Source organism: Aspergillus lentulus (genome assembly GCF_001445615.1).
Source record: "Aspergillus lentulus DNA, contig: Alt08, strain: IFM 54703, whole genome shotgun sequence".
NCBI classification, from domain to species: Eukaryota; Fungi; Ascomycota; class Eurotiomycetes; order Eurotiales; family Aspergillaceae; genus Aspergillus; species Aspergillus lentulus.
The window spans coordinates 2,840,547-2,855,100 of NW_028322118.1; the positions used below are offsets into that span (position 1 = coordinate 2,840,547).

General features: G+C 49.5%; 5 protein-coding genes across 5 annotated transcripts; 2 read left to right on the top strand and 3 right to left on the bottom strand.

The window, feature by feature from the left end:
• Positions 1 to 739: 739 nt before the first annotated feature.
• ALT_4184 (allantoate permease family MFS transporter) lies at positions 740 to 2,607 on the top strand (the record flags this gene model as incomplete). The annotated part of the gene is made up of 8 exons (XM_033558207.2): positions 740 to 947; positions 1,002 to 1,097; positions 1,143 to 1,287; positions 1,337 to 1,397; positions 1,454 to 1,873; positions 1,921 to 2,269; positions 2,319 to 2,499; positions 2,556 to 2,607. The coding sequence occupies 8 exons, from the start codon at positions 740 to 742 to the stop codon at positions 2,605 to 2,607; spliced, it is 1,512 nt and encodes a 503-aa protein (XP_033414098.2).
• A 4,321-nt stretch (positions 2,608 to 6,928) lies between these two features.
• On the top strand, positions 6,929 to 8,188 carry ALT_4185 (uncharacterized protein; the record flags this gene model as incomplete). Its single annotated transcript, XM_033558206.2, has 1 exon — positions 6,929 to 8,188. The coding sequence occupies one exon, from the start codon at positions 6,929 to 6,931 to the stop codon at positions 8,186 to 8,188; it is 1,260 nt and encodes a 419-aa protein (XP_033414097.2).
• A 379-nt stretch (positions 8,189 to 8,567) lies between these two features.
• On the bottom strand, positions 8,568 to 9,256 carry ALT_4186 (snoRNA-binding rRNA-processing protein IMP3; the record flags this gene model as incomplete). The annotated part of the gene is made up of 3 exons (XM_033558205.2): positions 8,568 to 8,741; positions 8,802 to 9,162; positions 9,225 to 9,256. 3 exons carry the CDS (start codon positions 9,254 to 9,256, stop codon positions 8,568 to 8,570), a joined length of 567 nt encoding a protein of 188 aa, XP_033414096.1.
• Positions 9,257 to 9,778: 522 nt separating this feature from the next.
• ALT_4187 (uncharacterized protein) lies at positions 9,779 to 10,561 on the bottom strand (the record flags this gene model as incomplete). Its single annotated transcript, XM_033558204.2, has 1 exon — positions 9,779 to 10,561. The coding sequence occupies one exon, from the start codon at positions 10,559 to 10,561 to the stop codon at positions 9,779 to 9,781; it is 783 nt and encodes a 260-aa protein (XP_033414095.2).
• Positions 10,562 to 12,975: 2,414 nt separating this feature from the next.
• Positions 12,976 to 14,298, bottom strand: ALT_4188 (dnaJ-related protein spj1; the record flags this gene model as incomplete). The annotated part of the gene is made up of 2 exons (XM_033558203.2): positions 12,976 to 14,065; positions 14,135 to 14,298. The coding sequence occupies 2 exons, from the start codon at positions 14,296 to 14,298 to the stop codon at positions 12,976 to 12,978; spliced, it is 1,254 nt and encodes a 417-aa protein (XP_033414094.1).
• Between the last annotated feature and the right edge of the window lie 256 nt (positions 14,299 to 14,554).

Sequence of the window (14,554 nt, forward strand, 5' to 3'; positions counted from 1 at the left end):
TCTGGTGCCGACAATATCTCCCGACGATACATCGACTGAGGCAGCGTACGCCGCAACTTGACGCCTTCCAATCAAATCCCTCTTGGTGATCGACAGTCCAGGATCATCTCCTCCCAGTCGCCCAGACTTACGCTGTTACGGTGGCGCGCTATGGCTTTCCTGGCCGGACAAGCTCCGCTCGTTTAAGGAGGGGGAATCGATAGGGAATAATAGTATCTAGGTAGAGTACTCCAACAGAAGATACGCGAATCAACGCCCCGGCATTTGTTAGTATACCCCAACCTCGTTTAGGTATCCCCTTCTTTCATCCATGTTTATCATGATTTGTCCAGGGTACATTCCTAGATCCAGCCGATTATTTCGATAAATGGATAAGTGCGCTCCACAATGTCTGATTGGCTCGTCGTGTGTTCTCCTCAGTTCCCTCATTCTCCCCATGTTACATTGACAACGGAATAGCCTATGGTCCTGTCCGATAAGCTTGCTCCGTCGCCTCCACTACGTCAAGTGGAGTATCAGAGATGAGCTCTACCCCAGATATCGCCCGCTTATCGCTGGTCGCTTGCCATGCTAGTACAGAGCACATCGGCCCTGCAGATAACAGATGGTGCCATCGTCTTTCCGAGAGATGAGGGGAAGAATATGAATAGCCCCCAAGTATCCCAACCTTCTTCTTGCCTTGATTTCATCTTTCAACGTCTCATTCCCCTCCCGACCTGCGACACGCTTCGTCTTAAAAATGGCCGAGGAAAAGGCTCCCCGACCCACCATGGATCCGAAGTTGGAGAAACACGCCCATGATGCCGATGAGGCGATGAAGGCCTTTGAGGGTATAGAGGGCGAGTCTATTATCCTCGATGAAGAAACGAACAAAAGACTTTTGAAGATTATTGACTGGCATATGATGCCGATCATGTGCTTTGTGTATGGGATGAATTACTTGGATAGTATGGGCACAAACATCATTCTCAAATAGCATAGCAAACACTGACGACTGCTAGAAACTACCTTGTCGTATGCTAGTGTCATGGGAATCAAGAAGGATATTAATTTGAAGGGCGATGATTACCAATGGTTGGGAAGTTTATTCTACTTTGGTGCGTACGTCGAATATAGTAGTGATTTGTGTCTGACAATTACAGGCTACTTGGCATGGGAGTATCCGACGAGTCGACTTCTCCAGCGTCTACCCCTAGGCAAATACTCTGCAGCCTGCATCATCATCTGGGGCACCATCTTGTCCTGCTTTGCTGCTGTCAGCAACTTCTCTGGGGCCATCGCAATTCGGTACGGACAGAGTCATATTCGTCATCAGCGGTAAATGCTAACTGCATAGGTTCTTCCTGGGTGTTTTCGAAGCCTCCGTCACCCCCGGCTTTGCTCTGTTGACTTCTCAGGTAAGAGAACCACTTTCAACCTGCCGAGATAATTCCACTCTAACACTATGCTACAGTGGTACACCAAGCAAGAACAGAATAGTCGAGTCAATATATGGTTCAGCTTCAACGGCTGGGGCCAAATCCTCGGCGGCTTGGTGGCATACGGCATTGCAGTTGGTACGGCGAAGCATGGTTCGGCCATCGAGCCATGGAAGATCGTGTTCCTGTTCACAGGGCTGCTCACGGTGGCCTTGGGAGTAATCTTCTTGTGGGTCGTTCCTGACAGCCAGCTCAATGCCCGCTGGTTGAAGAAAGAAGACCGGATCCTGGCCGTGGCGCGTGTCAAGGTCAACCAGCAAGGTATCGGCAACAAACATTTCAAGCTCTACCAGGTGAAGGAGGCACTCCTGGACCCAATGACCTGGGCTTTCTTCTTCTACGCACTAATTGCAGATATCCCTAACGGCGGGATCACCAACTTCTTCAGTCAAATGGTAAGTTGTCGCATCTTGATACTCTGTTCCTATTCTGACTATCGTAGATTTCCAGCTTCGGTTACACCGCCGAGCAAAGTCTCTTGTACGGAACGCCAGGCGGCGCCGTCGAGGTGGTCGCACTTCTTTTGAACGGATATGTGGGCCAGATTACTGGACAACGTATCCTCTGCAGTACTGGCGGACTCATCACGTCAATCATCGGAATGGTCCTCATCGTTGCCCTGCCGCTATCGAACAACGTTGGCCGCCTGATTGGTTACTACATGACACAAGCGAGCCCGACGCCATTCGTGGCACTCCTGTCTCTAGTGTCTTCCAATGTCGCCGGGTACACTAAGAAGACCACAGTTGCTGCGTTGTACTTGATCGGTTACTGTGCGGGAAACATCATCGGTAGGACATCTCCATTTTAATGCAAAGTAAGGCACTAAAGCGTGGACAGGCCCTCAAGTCTTCCGCCCCAAGGACGCACCCCGATACGTGCCCGCCGAGATCACCATTATCGTCTGCTGGGGCGTGTGCCTGTTGCTTCTTGTCTTTATCTGGTGGTGGTACAACAAGGAGAACAAGCGGAAGGCTCTCATCCGGGCGTCACCGGACTATGTGAGTCTAGAGAATCAAGCGTGAGTTCTCCATTGCCTGTTCTTCGGCCATGCATCCACTGACATTGATGAATCAGGTTCCTTGACCTGACGGACGGAGAAAACCATGAGTTCATTTATGCGCTGTAGCTCTAATTCGGGTTTACAAATATATTCCATGATTACGTCTGGAATGACAATGCTATGTTTTTATAAGGCGGCCGTGAGTTGCATTGGCAACAACAGATTATGGTTCTCTGAGCCCTTTAGTCAGGGTGTGGATTGTAGGCAGTCCCATTATACAAAGTAGTACTCCAAACTGTAGGCTGATATAACCCGACACGAATAAGAGATCTGCCCATCACATACATACAATAACACATTACTCATACATGTCCAATCTCTCTCGACGTTGTAAACCATCCAGAAGGGACACCTTCGAGTTCCCTCGCAGCATATATATAAAAGAAGTGAATCTTGTACCACACACACCTATGTTGTTCTCTATATGAGTTAGCATTAAGCATCTACAAGAGCAGCGAAGCGAATAACTAAGCAAGCATACCTTATTGATACCCAAGACCAGATATCATAATCATAATTCATCGCCAGAAAAAGCTTCGCTTGTCTCCATGCATGTATACAGGAGTTATATATAACGGATGCTGTACACATGAAGACTATCTTCGTTAGTATAATTCGCAGATATCTACATATACAGTGTAAGTAAGCATACCTCGTCACCAAACGCCAAGGCCAAGCCCAAGTCAGAGAGTCTTTCAGGACAGAACAAGGGCAAGGTCGAGTAGAAAGGTATCTATCTATCGTCAGCAATCCACCGCACACAGCACACAAATGCCCAAAACGCAAGACTTACTTTTGAATTGAAATAAAGAAACTCGTTACCAGAGCGCACACAACGCATCTGATAACCCAGGCCCGTTCCCAACCACCCAACCAAGGGCCCGTTTATGTCGCTAGATCTAGAGGCATATTCGGTTTGGTATGCCCTGGTTAGTATTTTGTTTTTGACAGATGATTGTGTTTGTTAGCTTGTTTGTTCTCTTTTCCCTGTCTTGTGTTTCTTTTGGTATTTGATTGTTGATCGGTGGGTGCGAGTGCTGGTGTTTGGGTTGGATGGGTGAGGAAGGAGGGGAGGTGGTGAGGTACAAGGAGGCAAGTGCTGAGCAGGGCGCTGGGAGGGAAAAGGCAGAGAGTGTAAACTGGTATTAGATGGCGATAGATGTTGTAGGAAAGGCAGAAGGGGAAAGCAGTGCAAGGAAGGAAGCAGACAGGGAAGGTGGACTCGAGCTTCCACCAGAGGCAGTCGCTCAGAGTCACCGGCAGAGAGGGAGAGAGAGTTGCAAGGAGAAAGAAGGAAAGAACAAGGAGGCATGGCAGGAGGGGTATTTATACCTGTGGTTCGCTCGCTAAATAGCTAGCAGGTCATAAGCGAGATGCGTTCGATATTCGTCATTCACTGTCATTGCCTGTGAAGGGTCAACGGCTGGAGAAACACTACACAAGGTCTTTGCTGGGGGGCTGCTACTACGACAGAGTACAAAGATGAGTCAATACTGGAGTCTGGTTCTGGTTCAGTAAGACAATGGGCTTTGTTTGCTGGCAGCAGGGGAGATACAGTCTTTGTTCCATGGTTGATGGGTTTGAGATGACTCGTTGCTGGCGCAACTCGTCTATATCGTTCCTGTGAAAGTTATGATGGAGCGTCATTATTTGCAACTAACTCGACATCTATGTTCTATGACTGCTACAGCTTCTCGAATGCGGACTATCAAATACTAGGGCCTAAGGCTGGGAATCAGTACGATATACTGCAACGCAGATCTTATGAAAAGCTCGCTGGAACGTCATAAACACAATCAATCTAAGAATACTTCGAGACGCTTAGCGAATGTAACGGCTATGTCTTGGTTTTTATTAGACATTTTCAGCTGCTGGAGACAAAGAAAGCATCGAACGAAAGGCTCCAAGAAACTAGCCGCCGAGTAGATTGATACTCCATTGTTTTCAAATCTTTGTACAAGATTAAAAGCACTTCACTGAGCGATGAATGAATCCACGATGCTTCTGGACAGCTTTCAAGAAGCGTTTTACTTCGCTGGCATTAATGACTCGAATAGCGGGCTTGCACCAGCCATGTACGGATATTTCAAGTACTACTTCAAGACGCATAGTTATCAGGAGTATCTAGTCACAATATGCTACCTATGCATGGAAATGAAATGACTCGCTAGCTCTACGAACAGCTGGGCGCAAAAATGGATATTCCTTCACAAACTTGCTCTATTGGATGTAAAACCCAGAGTCTGAACGTTTTGTGCACTTCAAGCGTCCTACTATAAGCCACCTAGACATAGAGAACCGATAAATTGCATACAGTGACCACCACTATTACACGGCTGTCGGCCCGATCCTGACACTCCACCACCTGGGCATAGATGAAGACTACGCATGCTGGTCCATAGAAATAAGGCAGAATAAAGTTATTCTTAAATGTCGGGTTGAGAAGGAAGCAGCGTCTGGGAGAGATGTCAGCTTTATGCACATAACGCAACCTTTCATGAGGAACTATTCTCCTGTTCTCTCCACAAGATGTCCTGGAGACTGCACCATTCGGAATTATCAAAGTCTATTCAGATGGCTTGAATTGTCTGTTGCGCCTGATCATGCACTACTACACACATGGCAGCAGGCATTAGAACAGGGAGCCAATCTTCAAACTCAAATGAACAGGTATATAGTGTTTACTTCGTCCAACGCACATGGATGTGTATGATCCCGCCTGTGATAGCGCAGCCAAGCAGACCTATTCAAGCAGCTACAAGACCACGAGAGTTTTGGTTGGTTCTCAAAAGGCAGTATCGACATGGATTCGAAGTTTAATCGGACATGGACTTGATTGAGCTGTGGATGCCGGCTACTGTATCCTTGTTGAGGAGTCGGCTAACTAATAAAGGAATCAAGTAAAGAAGGAATCAAAGACTGTGTGGTATAGCACGGACCAAGCTCTTGATATGATCAGTATCAAAACTGGATCAGCCCTCATATTCAGGATTTTCAGTTCTCTTAGCTGATCTATAAACATCATAAGTCATAACCAGGTGAGAAGTCCAGATTGACCGCCTCGCCAAAGAATAGAAACGGCGGTCAACTGTGTCAACCAATGGCTGCTGGAAGGAGGGGCAGATGACCCATTGAGCAACCGCGGATGGAGGAAAGTCCATGCGCAGGAGTGGGCTTAGTGGGGCAAGTCAGGTGGGGACCGGCGGCATTCTGCCCAAGAAAATTGTCTCGTATCATGATTGCCCAGGGCCAGTCACAGGCTCACCTTGTCCCTTGCTTTTGCAGGTAATCAAGGAGAGCTCAGTTGTACCTAGGAGTGTTTTCTAGTTTTCTATCTTGTATTCCATACTCAAGTTGCAACTTGCAAATGACGTAGCCATCCAGGGTCAACATCCTTCCGATGCTGACACTGCATGAAAGAATCTCCTATGTTTCTTTTGGTTCCTGAAAAGAACCATGCAGGGGGTCAGGGACAAGGGATCTAGACTCACCTTGGAGGAGGATGGGTGGATTCCGCTTTCTTCTACTCTGTACCTTAGTACCTAGGTATCCATACTTACTCTGTATGTAATGATGGTAATGGCTGACGGACGAACCCCGCAGCTTTTCTTTGCTTGAGCCTTCCTTTTTGGGACTTTCTGACCTGTTCTCGGGCGACGGCGGGGGCTTTTACTTTTTCAGTTCTCAGTGTCATTAGGGCGTCAACGCCGGCAACAATCCCGGCGACAATCATTGCCGCGTTCATTTGTCGATGAATGATATCAACTAAAATGGGTCCTCTGTTGCCGCTATGGAGTTCAAACTAGATACTCACACCACGATGATCGCTCTCTGTTGGCAACTTGGCACCATTGGGCGCCTACAGTCGGTGAAGAGAATTCTTTCCTGGTCTCCTACAAGTATTTAGTTTCGAGTATCGACTCACTTTCTGGAGGAAAAAGGGCGAGGTTTCGTCTGGGAATCCCTCCCTAACTGAGTCAGTTCTTTCGTTGGTTTCAGGTTTCTATTTTCGACATCATTATCATTACTGTCTCTTTCTGCAACATAACATTCTTTATTGTCTTCCTGATCAACGGGCTGATCATTTATCATGAGTCCCTTCTCAATGATCCTCCCGTGATATGCCCCTCTCTTCTTTGATCTTCCCCTCCTTGAACCCTAACTTTATCTTACCGATTGGCTGCGTGATGCAAAAGAAGGGAATTTGATTCATCCATATAACCTTGGAATCACCACATCCGTCAGCGGCACAAAGACTTGCCTTTGAGTCGATGGTCTTTTGACCCTTACCTCTGACTGGTGCCATTTGACGGCAAAGCACATGTGAACCTTTGCCATCCTATTAACCTTTGCTCTTCCCGCCTGATGTTGAGCAGCGACTAGGAGTATGGCCGCCTCGTTCACATGTCATGGAGCTATACTGCCCAGCGGCAATGCCCATATGAGCCACTCTCATCACGGAAGCCACTCGATCCATGTAGACGAAGCTACCTTCGCCTCCTCTATCACAACCACTACCTCGACTTCTGCAATAAATCCTTCTACTACCTTCGCTCTCACTACTGGCTATGATCAACCTGCTTCGTATTTGGCAGTCTCAGCTGTGCCATCCCTCAATATCACTACAAGAGCTATCTCGCCCTGCTTAAGCGACATTTCAGAGACCAAGACCTTCTACAGTACCGTAGAGGTCACTGAGATTTCTGCGGATGCATGCGATTCGCCTACAGCATTGGAGTTGACGTCGAACGATCTCTTGGACCAAATGGAAAACACCTTGACGCATGCAGTCGGACGACCAGATACGGCGGCGATGACGCCTTCAACCCCTACTTCGGATAGCCATCGCACGCCCAAAAGGAAACGAACAGTATCGCCGCCGTCCTCTGCAAAATCTCCTGAGCACCATCGCTCCACATCTCGAAGCACTCGCCGGTCCACACCGACAAGCCGCCACAGTTCTTTGCATTCGCACCGACGTGCAGCAACCACTACATCGCTTACACCGTCCATCGTTGATCGAAAGGATCCAGTGGCAAAGCGTGAGGATCTTCTGGCCCTCCACCGCGAGTCCTGTCGACTATTCCAGGACAACGAAATACAACAATCCTGCTCGCAGGAGAGACGATCTCCGCCGGCAGCCCTTCCTTATAAGACATCTTGTGCACGCCGAGCATCTTCTGAATTCAGTTCACCGCCAGCTTCGCCGATTGCCCACGCCCGTTTCTCCACTTCAGCTCGAGAACCTGGACTGGACACCAGCCTGAGCCCCGATCATCCGACTCATGTACCCGCCGCCGATTCAAAAGCCGACGGCGCTTCAAAACAGGTGACGTCGACGGTGATCGACTGGACATCTCCATCTACTCGCAGGCGAGAATACAAGAAAATCGATCGAGCCAGCACCGGTGTCCGGGGATTCTGGCGACGAGTGGCACCCCGGTGGTGCCAATTCGGGGACAATCGCATGCCGTTCTTCGAAGAAGGGAAAAATGGCAAGGGCAATTATGAGGGCAGCGTCCGGAGGTTTCGAATGGACTTGCCTGACGAGCCGGCCAATGAGACGGTGAACAAATCCCGTAGAGGCCTGAGGTTCAAGAAGAAGTTGATCGTTCATGGATTTGCCCCTCGGCGGAGTACATGTTAGTCTCTGAGCAGCGTCTCGATCTTTCCATGTTGCGTCTTGTTTAGCGTGCTGCTTGTCGCTGGCGATGTGGTGCAGCAATGATACCACGATGATTACACTGACGAACTGCCTGGTTTCGTGTTTTGCTGTGGACCTAGTTTATACGGGTGTAGACTTGAGATTGTGATACCCTACCACCATGGCCATTTCTTTTATCCTAGTCTTAGCATATCAAGCATATCATATATTTCGAAATGATTTTGATGAATGTGCACTTTTCTAGATCTCCAGTAATGTACGTAACACCCAACGCCATGCAATGCAATATATGGGTATCGATAGAAGCGTATAGCCATCCCCCAGTCAGCCTAGTCCGCCCAGTCCGCAGTCGGCCAAGCAACTACAACAGCTCAAAATCATCCAGGTTATCCCTGTAGCGCATGATATTGCGCTTGATCTTGCTGCTATCCACCCAGGTGATATGATCCTCCATATTGCGCGTAACCAGATACGCCGGGTCCGTGACGACCTCCGGTCCACAGCGCACATGTCCCTGCTCGATATACGTCACAGCCTGTCAAGTCAGCACCTACTTTTCTTTTTTCAGTCCGCAAGGAAGAAAAGGAAGACATACAGCCTTAATAGTCTCCACCATTCCCGTCCTAACCATTACAACAGCTAACCTCCTCCTACAGAACGCCGAAACCGTCACCTCGCGCTCCACCCTTGACAACCCCGCCCCCTGCTCGCGCGACTGCTTCAGCAATCCCATCCGCCACAGTTTATCCAGAACCTCAGCCTCGAGCTTCTTGCGCAGCGGGTCCGAGTCCGGGTCGAGCTGGGAGAGCTTGTGGGCGAGTTGGCGGAGGGAGCCGGCCAGCGCATTGTAGGATTTGTAGTCTGTGTCGTTTTGGAGGTGATAACGTTGCCGGATTTGGTGTTCGCGGTGCCCGCCGTCGGATTTGTAGTTTATGAAGTCGACCTTTCGGAGGAGTCTATAGGTTTGTTAGTTGTTGCCGGTCGTTTGTTGTGAGACAGGGACGGATGGGGAGCGGACTTTTTCTCGTGGTATTTGAGTTGGCGGACCATTTTGACGATTATATGCTAGTTGTTCCTTTGACAAAAGGGAGTGAACTGCCGATTGCGATTTGATAGATGGCTTCTTTTGTCGTGGTGAGGATAAAAATTCTATGGATGAAAGGCGGTGTGTGGTTCTGCTGCTGGTGTGGTGCAAACTGTGCAAACTGCCATGTGATTCTGGACCAGTCGGGTTGACTGTTCCTATTCGGGTATAGACGTCGAATGCTCTAGTGTATAACAATAGCCAGTGTCGGCCACGACTTTCTCTGGTCTTTAATACATCACCGCTTAAGCGTATTGAGAGTCAGGATTATTGATTATAAGGTGGACAAACGTTTCACTAATTCTACGCCCTAGGACAAGATTTATTATGGATATACTCCTTAAAGCCAGAGAATCCAAACGGTAATGAATTCAAACGTGTGCTTGCTTATTCACATCAACAAGGAACGGACACAGTGCAAATGATATATACCAGGCCCCGAATGATCATTTACGGCTGAACCAAGCCAAGCTCCGCAGAGTCGCCGCTTAGAAATAACAGGGGATTCCCTCACAGAGCTCAAAACTATCCCCGCGACCTGGTTCCGAAATGACGATCCTGTTGTTATCGCCGCCGTCAACATTGAAGCTTGTCAAGAAATCGCCAAACGAGAACGTGCTTTGGTCTGTCCCAGAACCGCTTTTCCGGAACTTGGTCGGCTGCAATTCACCACCAGGACCAATTGTACTAATGACTATCCTGTCGCTGGCGATGAGAGGGATCTTGGCTGCCATGACTTGAGCCCCTGTAATAGAGACAACAAACCGAGTTCGCTTATCGTTGGAAAGCCGTGTTCCGTTTCCGTCGTGATACCAGTAGGAGTTCGAATAGCCCCGTCGGCGTATGAAGAAACTGTATCCGGACAGCCAGTCATCGTCCACGTTGACAGCAGTCTGCTGAGCGATGACTCTCCACTGAAGCCCTGCGCGGCCGCCCATCCAGTAGATTTTGATCTTGCCAATCAAATCATGGAGGACAGTGCCTTCAGCAGTGTTGGCGGAATCATTCTTGCCTGAAAGAGCAAAATGCAGCGTCGCGCCGACGTCTCCGTCGTCGCAGTTGATTGACCAAAGTCGAGAAGACTGCCTGGTCAGTTCATGGATTTTGATGACCTTCGCTTTTGTGCTGCCTAGTTTGAGCTCCTTGTTCTCCAATAGGATACGGAAGAATGTATCGGCAGTGTTTCGATCGGTGGAGGTGACAAGCCAGTTAAAGTCGTCGTCGTTTCCATTACCCGGTATCTTCAAGGAGAGATAGGTGTAGTAGGCCATGGTTGAGTTGTATGCGGTCTCTACAAAAGTATGTAGAAATAGATGAACTGAAACTATCAAAGCAAGAATTCTTGACTGTGAGGGATGATAAGAGCTGCTTCCTGGTCTGCTTGACCTGCTGAACCCCAAGCAAGGTTCTCTTGATGCCTTATATAGCCTTTCCAGTCACTGTATAACTGTGCTCAACTATCGGCTTTGCTGAGGTACAGAGCAAGGTTTGACCAATGCACTCCAGCGAGGAAGCACATAAGCTGTAGAACATTTCCTAGCCTCTCGCTTCTACTTTCCACAGCTCTGCATCATCCTCAGAGGGTATGATTGAGTTCGTGCCAGAATGTCAGCTGGATGTAGGAAGAACCCAAGTTGAACTATACTCACTGAGTAACAAGCCACCAGAACGCAATATATAGGGAGTCTTTTTGATTCTTGGACAGATTCCCCAAAGTCTGAATAGCGCCAACATCACTGGCTGGCTGTTTCTGTGTTGTAGTCTAGACCTGCATAGGGAAGGCCAGGCCTGGATCTTGCTGTGCAACTGGGGATGGCTTCTCTTCTCAGCAGCTAGATTTGTAATGAGGTTTCTTAATCAGTGATTGTAACCAGCTGCTGTGGTCACTGGGTGTCAAGGGAAAAAGAAAGCATGGTGCTGTGGCTTGCATTAAATCTGTGATGAATGGGTTCAATACAAGCAGATTTCTGACTCTTTTGCTCTCTACAGCAGCTATACTCCGTTATTCGTGCATGGCTGCCTTGCGACAAAGTGACTTGAATTGCATGCCATTCTCTTTTAAGTTATGTGGCAGAACCAATTGAGTGATGTTTTCGAATTTGCAGCCGTCCCTTGACGCAATATAAAATTGAAGCTATCTACCAAGACAGTTCAAATGGACCAGTCCCTCATCAACCGCACAGAGAGTGTAGTCTTCTCATGGCTAACAATGCAAAGAAATCCTTGAACGATCAGAGGCTTGCTGCTAAGGTTCAGTCAACAATGCCATGTCATCCTACATCCTACTGATCCCAGTCTTCAATAGCTCGAGCCATTACACTGCTAGCCTGAATTGAGCCGGGCCCGCATGACACAAGTAAAGTTAAGCTTTGTCTGGGACAAATCCTATTTGCGATTATCAAGGCACAGCTGCAGGAGCTAGTTGCTGATCCCTATAGCAAGTAAATCAGCACTTTTAATATTCCCACAAGGCCATGGAACAATGTCCCCGCTAGTCATGAACAATATACAACGGCATGGGGTACATAGTAGGATACATGATACATCATAATGCACAATATGAGGTAATAAGGCAACCAGTGTTCTGCAGCTGCTCGACATGTGGGTCTTTCTAGCTGTAAGAGGAGTATTACTTCAGCTAGCTAACATTGTCCGTAACAGGCATGTAGATGTGACATGTCTTGTTACAACATGAGGTTGAGGTATTTATGCATTAGACCAACTTTATTCCATCTCAGCCAACATAGATCAGACCCTTAAAATCGTACACTTGGCATAGTTTAGTTTCCAAGGTATCTCGCACGATGGTCCGGATCAGCAGTGATTAAAAGCCTGAATATCTCGGACTTATAAAGGACAACAATGACAGATTAGCTGGATTGAGCGTTGTCTGGACCAGCAATTCAATCCGATCAAAGCTTTTGCCTGGATACCTGCCGAGTCTCACCACTAAGGTCTGTCCGCTGTTCTCGCTTAAATGAGAGAAGTAGAGTAACAGCCGCAGAAACCATCATCGAGTGGTGTGAGCTCGATACTGAACTATCTTGATCAGAGGTCCTGTACCGCTTCTATACTCTTGGATATGTCATTCCATAACCCTAATGATTCGGCTGCTGCCCTCAAGCGACAGATTGAAGAGCACCACTTCATCTTTCAAAACATCTTCTCTGGACGAATATGGTTACCAACGGATGAAAAGACAGCCATCCAGCAGCCCAGGGACGAACTAGAATCAAGAGACCATGTCCGATAGAGATTGAATTACGGAGTATTGGAGAGCCCTGCAGAAGCTGTATCGGGACGCTGGGTGGGGCGGGGTATTTGATAGGGAATCCTTCAAGGTTAGTGGGAGGGAGTGGTTGAAGAGAGCGATGGATAGGCGGTTCAAGGGCTGTCCTTGCAGTAGCAGAGGGAGCATGAGGGGTTTCGTCGCGGTGGGAGGCTTTTTGGATTGTAAGTGCTGGTGAGGATACTGGCTAGTTGACAGCCATAGGTCTGGAGCTGCTTTGTCTCGTTTTATAGGCTCGTCGCCGAAGATCGTTAGGACGGAGCTGGCGCGACGACGGGGACCCTAGGGACTGTGTTTTTGGGTTACACAAACATTAAATACTCTCTATGGGTCGGCTGTTTGGAGGCTTTTATCATTCCCGTCTAGTCTATCAGAGATGTAAAGAAATGAAGACGATTATAATTCATCTTTGCCCTCTGAAGGCATAGGCCGGCCACTGTCCTTGCCGAGATCGACCCCGTGCTTCTTGCGCCATTTCTCCCACATGGCCCAGAAATCCTTCTCCATCCCGCTCTCCATCTGGTCCGGGAGGACGACAGTGTACTCGACGTAGAGATCACCCGGCTCCGAATCGTGGTCGTGGTGCTCGTGCAAATGACCCTCGGAGTAAAAGGGCATGCCCTCGCCCTTGACCGTCTCGACGGAAAGCGGCTGGACGACCTCGCCGCGCTTGCGGCTCAGCTGCACGACATGCCCATCCAGATGCGTGATGTTGCGCGTCCAATCGCCCATCCACGCCTCCCGCAGCGAGAGCACCTCCCTCCAGAACAGGTGCCTGCCCTTGCGCCGGAAGAACGTGCCGTCGGTGCGGCGCGCCTCCTCGGCCGCCAACTCAGGCTCCTTCTCCTCCAGCACCAGGATCAGATCGCCCGCCACCCAGTCAGGGCTCTCGTCGCCCTCGTTCTCAAACACCAGCCGCGTCCCCTTATCCATGCCCGGTTCCACCGTCGCAACCGTCTCCACCTCGCGCCGCACAACCCGCTGCCCCGCACACACGGGACACGGCTTCTTGATCGTCTTGCCCTGGCCATGGCACGCGTCGCACGGCATCTGCACCTGCTGGTACATCCCCGGCGCAAGCATGTGCTTCTGGATCACCCGCCCGCGCCCACTGCACTTGGGGCACGTCACCACCTGCCGGTCCGCCGACCCCGTCCCTTCGCACGCATCGCAGATCTGCTGCTTCTCAATCCCAAACCGGATCTCCCGGCCCGTGTAGAAATCCCGCAGCGGCAGCCCCACCCGCATCTCCATGTCCGGTCCGCGCCGGTGGCCCGGCGCATGCCCGAAGTGTCCTCCGCCGCCGAAAAACCGCGAGAACAGATCAAAGGGGTCGTTCGCGGGGCGTCCCGCCGTCCCGCCCTGCCGGTGCTGCTCGATTCCCTCGTGTCCGTATTGATCGTAGATTTTCCGCGTGGCAGGTGTAGAGAGGACATCGTACGCGTCTGCGATTTCGACGAATTTCTCCCGCGCCGTCTCGTCGCCTCTGCCGTCGTACTTAGTGTCAGCCTCCATTCTTCTCTCTCGCTAGAGCCTTGGAGCGGTAAAGACTTACGGATTCTTATCCGGATGGAACTTCTTGCTCAGCGTCCGGTACGCGCGCTTGATATCCCGCTCCGAGGCGGAGCGGTCCAGCCCCAGGATCTTGTAGTAGTCTTCCTTGGCCAACGCCAGGACCAGACAAAGTGCGATCGCGAGCAGAATTGTAATTAGACGCATTGTGATGATTGGTAGGCAAGCTGCATCACAGCTGCGCTTACACGTAGCAATTGGTCAACGATGTCTCAATGGTCAATGCCAAGGTGATGTATCGGTATTGTATCTTTAAACTATGCTTGTAAAGTAAGACTCGACTGTCTGTAATCTCGTTGTTTAAGGCAATGGTCCTGAAGGCTGAGGAAGTCTCGAGATCAGCAAAGAACTCAAGATGGAGTTGGTACTGGCGGTGATTGTTTTGCGCTTGCCCTGGACTGAT